The sequence below is a fragment of the Sinocyclocheilus anshuiensis genome, unplaced genomic scaffold (genome assembly GCF_001515605.1).
Source record: "Sinocyclocheilus anshuiensis isolate Anshui unplaced genomic scaffold, SAMN03320099.WGS_v1.1 scaffold152, whole genome shotgun sequence".
In the NCBI taxonomy this organism is placed as follows: Eukaryota; Metazoa; Chordata; class Actinopteri; order Cypriniformes; family Cyprinidae; genus Sinocyclocheilus; species Sinocyclocheilus anshuiensis.
In genome coordinates, this window is record NW_015555781.1 from 3,905,012 (window position 1) to 3,914,000 (window position 8,989).

At 38.5% G+C, this 8,989-nt stretch overlaps 1 protein-coding gene across 1 annotated transcript in view; it reads left to right on the plus strand.

Annotated features, from left to right (window-relative positions):
* LOC107674588 (1-phosphatidylinositol 4,5-bisphosphate phosphodiesterase delta-3-A-like) overlaps positions 1-8,989 on the plus strand; it is a 24,466-nt gene continuing 15,477 nt past the window's right edge. The window contains exons 1-2 of the mRNA XM_016468600.1: positions 1-22; positions 259-426. Coding sequence (XP_016324086.1) covers positions 1-22; positions 259-426 — 190 coding nt within the window. The remainder of the gene's footprint in view (positions 23-258; positions 427-8,989) is intronic.

Below are 8,989 nucleotides of genomic sequence, written 5' to 3' on the forward strand. Positions count from 1 at the left end.
ATGGTGTGTGACTCCAGGAAGTGTTAGTCTCTGGCACATATAACCTTGTGAATATGAGAACAACCTTGGGACGGCACATTATGAGTGAATTTTAGTATGTGTAACTTTTAGAGACTTGACACTTCAGAATCAGATTTACAGCATGCAGCAGGTGTGTTGGGCAGAATGGGACACATTTAGAAAGAACAGGAGGCGCTCTTATTTTAAAATTATGTGTGTGTGTGTGTGTGTGTGTGTGTGTGTGTGTGTGTGTCATAGGTGTGTTGGACGATGGAGATGTGCGCCTGATGCTTCAGGGGTCAAAGATGATGAAGGTTCGATCTCAGCGTTGGCGGAAGGACAGGAGCCTGAAGCTTCTGGAGGACTGTGTGACAGTGTGGTGTGAGTCCAGCAAAACCTCCCGCAAAGGCAAAAGACAGCAGACCTGTGAGTATATCTTTTGTGACTGAACTACATCCAAAAACAAATCAAAATTCAGCTTCCAGCACAATATTTGTGAGTTCAGAAATTATGTGGCATGATGAGCAAGAATCAGTTCAGTAAGCGCTCTCAGCTTAGCTCCTGAGGCCTTTCTAGCAAGATATTTTGTTCTACATTTTGAGTTTACCACCCCACATCTCTACAATGGATTATTTTCTGTTTCATATGAATCACACAGAAACACAGTTTTATATAGTTAGTATAAAATTAGGTAAAGAGAGCATTCTTCACAAGACTTTGTCTAATTAATTTGTTTTTTGTGGTGACATTGGCTATTTTCGTGCTGACAGGGTGGTATATATTGTATAATGTTTTTAAAAAATTCAGATCCCCCCCACTAATCTAGTCAGCTTTTCCCATTTCACTACTGTTAGTTTGGATTTGGGAAGAAGAAACTAATCCTAGAACATCAACCAGAAGCACTGACACAATTGTTTTTAACTTTGATTATAATAAGAACTGTTTCTTGAGCAGCAAATCAGCATATTAGAATGATTTCTGAAGGATCATGTGACACTGAAGACTGGAGTAGGCCTAATAATGTTGAAAATGTAGCTTTGCCACCACAGGAATAAATTGCATTTTAAAATATAGCCTATTAAAATTTTATATTTTAATAATATTTCACAATTTAATGTATGTTTAATCAGCATTGGTGAGCATAAGAGACATCTTTAAAAAACATAAAAAATCTTACAGACCCCAAACTTTTGAACATTGGTGTATTTGTTTTTTTCTTACTAAACAGAGAGAGTTAGATTATTTAGAAATGACTTTATGTTGACATGGGTGCCAGTGACGCCATTACTGTGAGGAAGGTGCCATGATGCCAGACCTTTACATGTGATTTAGTGGTTATAATACTGCTTTAGCATTTGTTCTGACTCCGTTGCAGTATGGAAACATATTTTTTTTACAAGTAATCAGATCATGGAAACAGTCACTCCCTGGAGGAAGAATAATGATCAGAAAACAATACTTCACTTCTTACTTCACTTACTCTGACCTCATACTTGGCTTTAAGTCAAAGCAAGACGTTATTAATATTTTGTCTGTTATCTCTATTTTTAAATGCCTATTGTTAACCTCATCCCAAAGGACCCAGCAGGTATTAAATCTTATGATGTTCAATTTTTAGTAAATGAATGCCACTGAATTTAACAGGATGGATGGATTTGGCTTAGTGTGTTGAATTGTAGCAGTGACCCAATTAATCACAGGTCAAACAAGATTTTCATTTGATGTTATAGAAACATCTGAATCCTGCACTAGTTATGATGAAGAAAGGTTATGCAATGATGAGTCATTACAGGTGCCATCACAATATATTATGTATGAGCCTTGCTCTTTTTTGTGAGACTGCATTTTAACCATTTTAGTTTATGTTATCATTAGGGCTGTCATTTGATTGAAATTATGAATTAATTACATGATATTCTGGTTATTTAAATTAATCACATCGATATTCAAGATAATTCAAAGACATCACATTCTTTTTGGTAGACAGGTAAATCATTGGATATACATTATAAAATTGCAGTAGAGGTCAGTATATGGTTTGTTTTACTTAGATTGAAATATTAAAATTTTTATTATTTAGAATGACTAAATGATGCCAGAATTGTGCTTTTTTTTTGGTTGAATAGAACGGTACAATGGGGATCCAGTATCATGCTTTTTTCCATAGTAAACCACTCACCTTTGACCATCTGTGATATATTGCTTGGCAGGTTTTTGTTGAGGGACGGGACTTTCCAATCAATGCAACAGCAAACAGAAAACCCATAAAGTTTTGTTTGCATATGTCTGAACTCATTAATACATGCATGGTTGTGTGTTTGTGTCTCTATATAGGCCTACTAGCTCAGACCCTCAGTTTCTCTCCAGTTTAATTTCCTTCTTTTGTTTGGCTTGTTTCACAAGATCAAACAAAGCCAGGAAATTAAACTAGAAATATATCCATTTATAAACTGTGATTATTAAAGGGTTAGTTCACCCAAAAATGAAAATTAGACTGTGTTTTACTTACACTCAAAGCATCCTAGGTGTATATGACTTTCTTCTTTCAGACGAATCCAGTCGGAGTTATATTAAAAATCGTCCTGGCTATTCCAAGCTCTAGCATTGCAGTCAGCGGGTGTTGCAGTTGAACAGTCCACAAGTCGTCAAATAAAGCTCGCGCATAAAACGTGTTTCACATGGCTCCGGGAGGTGAATAAAGGCCTCCTGTAGTGAATGCATGCGTTTTTGTTAGAAAAATATCCATATTTCAAATGTAATAAACACTTTTCTCTCACTTGCGCTGACTGTCATACACTGAAGCAGTTCCGGCGGATGACGCAGCACGTATGCGCAGCGAGCACGCCTCTGAGATATGCTAGTCTCGCGAGTTTGTTTACAGGAGCAAAGGAAGCAAAGTCTCCTTATTTTAGCAAAGGAGGAAAACCAGTCTCCTCTTGAAATCCTCCATTTTTCTTTGCAGATCCTCAGTTTGTACTTCTAATTCGTGACCGGCGTTTTGTTTTGTTCTCTCTCCGCATTCGTCACTAATCACGCAATGTCGACGTCCTACGTCATCCGCCGGCACGGCTTCCGCGTATGACAGATAACGGAAGTGAGAGAAAAGTGTTTATTACGTTTGAAATATGGATATTTTTCTTACAAAAACACATGGATTCGCTACAGGGGGCCTTTATTCATCCCCCGGAGCTGTGTGAGGCACGTTTTATTATGAATGCGTGCGCTTTATTTGACGACTTGTGGACTGTTCAACTGCAACACCCGCTGACTGCAATAATAGAGCTTGGAATAGCCAGGACAATTTTTAATATAACTCCAACTGGATTCGTCTGAAAGAAGAAAGTCATATACACCTAGGATGCATGCTTCGAGGGTGAGTAAAACACATTTTCATTTTTGGGTGAACTAACCCTTTAACCAGAACGGTCTGAAACTTTAAATGATTTCAGACCAGCAGATTTAGTGCTTACTTTGAATAGAGGCATTGTGGGACATGTCCCGATTAATTGTCCCAATCTGTTATTTTCACCTGCTTTTCAGGTGATTAGTAATCTCCTTTTAATCACACAAATGCAACCTTTGCTCCTAGCATAATGGAAACATACCACAGATTCATCTGTGACAGGAGACATTATGGGATATGAGCTGCTCTATCATCTCTAATCTCTAGCTGTTCAGATGATTGTTCATCTGTTTTTCATCTCACTTATGCTCTTCAGATGGATGGATAATCCGCTGTGAGAGTGAAGAAAATCAGACTTCCTGCTATAATCCCATTCCCGTCGCTTCACTGGAGCATGGGAATGTTATTTCTCTCATTAGACCACAGGTGTTGGTGGACCCTATTTAGGGAGCCTTCAGCCCCTCTGTTCTTTATCTCAGCCCTCTGAAATATATGTGATTATCTCCGCTGTCATCACCCTCAAAAATCTGTAATTATGTGATCTCTCTTCACATTTGCTGAAAACATTGGCTGCATTGAGATTTCTGAGGCTACTCAACTTGAAATGCAACAAAATATGTGATTAAAAAAGTCAGTTAAGCAAAATTCGAAATTGCGACCGCTTGCTCTTAAAGCAGGAAATGTTTGGCCCACAAGACAAGGGGTTTAACAACCCTAAGACTTAAATCCTAAAATAACTCCTAAATCAGACTCATTCTCACACATGGACTGTGAACAACAACTGTGTCTTTTGTATAGTGATATAGAAATGTGAATGGATGCATGTTTCTATTTATCTATTGTAATCATATCTTTTGGGATTTTGAAACTTGCAAAGTTTCCATATACACATGCAGCTGTACAGTAGATTAAAGCCCAGGTCATGTATTTATGAATAATCCCTGCTCTTAGGGGGGATTTATGGGTCATTCCTGAGGACTAAAGTGAACTTGTAACTAATCATGTGACTCATTGTGATTAATAATTTTTGCTGTCTCACACATGCACAATCACATGTTAGTAATCACTTTTGTAATATCATTATGTAATAATTAGTGTTTTCATTTTAATTGGAACACATTTGTGCTTTGTTTCTTTTGACTCCCTGCAAAATGTTGTTTTTGTAATGTATACATAGATGTATGGGGAAGTCGTGGCCTAATGGTTAAGAGAGTCGGACTCATAACCCAAAGGTTGTGGGTTCGAGTCTCGTATCGGCAGGGATTGTAGAGGCTCAGGAGAGTCAGGAGGGTCAGGGCTGGACGTAATCAGCAGGAAGACAGATGATACAGGGCAATACATGAAATTATCCACTTCAACATTATCCAAAATGCTTCCAGAGGCCAGCTGTAGCTCACCCTCAGTGGCGGGAGTGTGGATGGGGCTTCTTTCCAACCCCTCATACTCACCTAATATTCCCTCCGGCTGTGTTGCCGACTCACACACCTGGTCAGACGCGTCAATCAGCTCAGGCTCCAGGGCGATGGCAGGCTCAGACGCTTCTTCTCGTGCTGGCCCTTCAGTCACGGTGGGCTCTTGCAGATGCTCCATGCAGCGTATTGATGGTTGGCTGGGTTCTGGGACTGGCGGTGCTCTGGATCGGGGAAAGATTCTCTCCAGACACCTAATGACGGCCTCCTTCCAGTCAAGTCCTGTGGTGTCTGGGAGGTCTATGGGATAATGGTAATTCGCCCCAATCCAGAGCAGCAATTTCAGGGTTTCATCATCAAATGGAGCGTTGACAGCGAGACGACAAAAGCCTTCGAAATAATACAATAAATTGTGGCTCATTTGAGCCACAGCAGCAAATTTTGCAGCATATTCCATTATGTGGTCTGGTATGCTGTCACATAATGTCCAAGGAAGATGAATATAAAGCAATGCAGTTTTATAAATAACTCAAAAGATCAGCCACATGCGAGACAGTTGTGTATACACAAACAATACCAGACAAATCAAGAGTGAGACAGAGCAACATAAATACAAGGCAAATTAGGGAACTAATCAATAACACCTGTGATGATTAAATCAATTTCCATGACATCTAAAGAGTGACAGGAAAACTGAAGAAAGGAAGCCAGGAAACTAGAGAAAACAAACTAAAAGTCCATGATGATGAAACTAAAAGAACATAATTGTGACAATTGTTACTCGAAGTGATATTTGCATTGTTTTTGTGTAAGATATTGTCAAAAATCAACTAAATAAAATAATAATTTTTCAAACTACTGTTTATATTTCCCAGCATTGTACAGTACATGATACACACTACCACTACCATCTTGAAAAAGCCAACTTACTGAAATCCTATTTAAACTTCTTCTTCTTCTTCTTCTTCTTCTTCTTTTTATTTTCTTCTTCTTCTTCTTCTGATACCAAATTTTTAAAATGTATCTCCTCCGCATGCAAGCAACATGCTAGTAAACTTGCTAATCATGCTAACAAAATGCAAACACCATGTTAGTAACATGCTAGTCATGCTAGAAACATGCCAGCAACTTGATAAACATGTTATCAAAATGATAGCAACTTGTTAAACATGCTAGAAACATGGTAGCATCATGCTAGTAACATGCTAATCATGCTAGAATCATGCTAGTTACATGCCATGCTAATCATGCTAGAATCATGCTAGCAACATGCTAGTAAACTTGCTAATCATGCCAACAAAATGTTAACACCATGCTAGTAACATGCTAGTCATGCTAGAAACATGCTAGTAACTTGCTAATCATGCTAGCAACATGTTAGTATCTTGCTAATTATGTTAACAACACGCTAGTAACATGTTAATCATGCTAGGTAAATGCTAGTAACTTGCTAATCATGCTAACAAAATGCTAACCATGTTAGAAACATGCTAGTAACATGCTAATCATGCTAGCAACATGGTAGTAACATGCTAATTGTGCTAGCAACAGGCTAGTAACATGCGAATCATGCTAAAAACATGTTAGCAACATGCTAGTCATGCTAGAAACAGAATAGCAACCAACCCAGGTACCCTAGCAATATATTTTATACCTATCTGTTTTTCTGATAGACTGTATTGCCTTGAAAACATTCAAACTTTAATCTTTAAAACTATTTTAACTTTCAAGCTACTTCAAACTGGAAACTTTCAGACTGCAAGCTTTTAAAACTTTTTTCAAACTTTCTAGCTAGGCTTTTTCAAGCCAACTTAAAGTTTGTCTACAAACTTTTCAATCTAGTTTCAAAAATATTGACAATCTTATCAACCCCAAACTAATGAATGGTAGAGTAGCATGAAACTCACTTGAAAATGCTCATTAACCAAACACTTTTGTTTGTACCGCTCAACTCAGAGAGCAGCAGATGAGACGGCCTTTTTCTCTGTTTCTGTCTTGTGCTGTGTCACACTGGCTTCATGAATGCATGCTCAGCTGCTCCTGTCCTATCCCAGCATGCTCCTCACAACTCACGGACTGCCACACACTTGAAGGAATAAACATAGTCCAAATAATGACTGTGTGTGTTTGCATTATGTGAATAAGTGTTTGTGCATGTAACGTTACATCATGCACCACTTCATCCCTTTGTTATTTTGGCTATTTATTAAGGTAGATAAAGATAGAAGACACATGGTTATGGCATAAGTGTCAGATAGCCTGCACTAAATGATGCCGGTCTGCGTAGGAGATGAGTTTACGCAGGTGTCATTGTGCTGGTAGGCAGGAGCTCCTCATTGGGCGGCAAATGCAGGGCTGGATCTCTTGAGAGTTCAAGCTCCTGTGCATCTATGCAGCAGGCATTAATGAGGAATGCCAGTTGCGTATTAAACCCCCATTCACTGCATATGTCTCAGCACACACGCGCTGTTAAAATTAACACCCTTCTTCTCCATATACACAAGAATTATGAATGCATGTTTGTCAGTGTTTGGAAGTGGGCAGAGAGTATTTGCCATTTAAAAGAGCATGTGTTTGTCTTGCCTTGTGTCTCTGCATGTCTCTTTGTTTATTTGCAGCGTAGGAGTTTCCACAGGTCAAAGAAAGAAAGAAAGCTTTATTGCCAAGTATGTTTGCACATACAAGGAATTTTTTCTGGTGACAGAAGCTTTCAGTACACAGAGACAACAACAACAACACACAGATAATAGAAATAAAGATATGTGAATAAAATACACATAAATATATATATATATACACTGAACAAAATGATAAACGTAACACTTTTGTTTTTGCCCCCATTTTTCATGAGCTGAACTCAAAGATCTAAGACTTTTTTGCGTGGCTCTGTGTATGTAAATGGCACAGACGCGTATGAGGGGCCGTATAGGCCATAATTATTGAAAAGCCTCTTACAAACACCAGTGAAACGAAAAACATTGATAAACCTTAGTGAAATTCATTCATATGCATTACTGAAAAACCCATTTGGCGCCTGTCTCACAAACTCTTCAATGGCGGTTAGTCGGGAGTTGTCTAAAGTTATTAGTAATATAAACAACATTTTACCGTCGTCAAGTACAATTCCGAAAGTGGGATAAAACAGCGCGATGTTACAGAGCTCACGCCGTGGTGACCTGTCATCAGCGCGGCTCTGAGACTGACTCGACAGCGCGGGGAGGACGTGTTCGCTAGCGCCACCGAACTGACAGCGCGGACATCAGCATCTTCATACGTATGAATGAATTTCACTAAGGTTTATCAATGTTTTTCATTTCACTAGTGTTTGTAAGAGGTTTTCAGTAATGCATATGAATGAATTTCACTAAGGTTTATCAATGTTTTTCGTTTCACTGGTGTTTGTAAGAGGCTTTTCAATAATTATGGCCTATACGGCCCTTCATAGACGCGCGGTGTTGTTTTATACACATAAAGTGTGCGACGCTCGCGGTGATTTCAGCTTCTGTCGTATCACTATATGAGGACATAAATACATGAACAACATCTCCAGAACTGTTTCTGACTCCTCACTTCATGAGCATTTGACAGTTTCATTGGAGTAAAACTATCTTCATATCATTTACATAGACCTACAGAAACAAGTTCCTCGTGGCAACCCGTCAAAATATAAGTTCGGGTTAGCTTAATGAAATGATCAGAAATATATTACTGTGGTGCAGTATGATGTACATAATAATACTACTCAGTGATGAAAGTTTTCCGTCGTTACGACGGATTTCCGTCAATTGGAAAAAATGAGGGGAAAAGAAACATGTAGCACATTGTTGTTGTTCTGCCGGTGTTCTGACGATTTGTTGGTAGCATAATATGATAGGTAGCATATAGTTCGCGATAAGGAGAGTGACAGATTTTAATAATTATTCAAGGAGTTTGCAAATGTGATACTGATTTAATACAACAGTTCAATAAAGACGTACTGCCTGATTTTACTCTATTTCATAAACGAAAATAGTTCCAAATAAAGTATCAGCTCAGCCGCTTAACATCTCTAAAAGCAAACACAGCGGTGTTTCATTCATTAATGAAAGTGCGTTTTTGAACGAATCTAGTGAGTCAGTGATTCATAATTACCCGTTCATAAAGACAGTCACTTGCTTCATTCCTGAATGAACAAGCC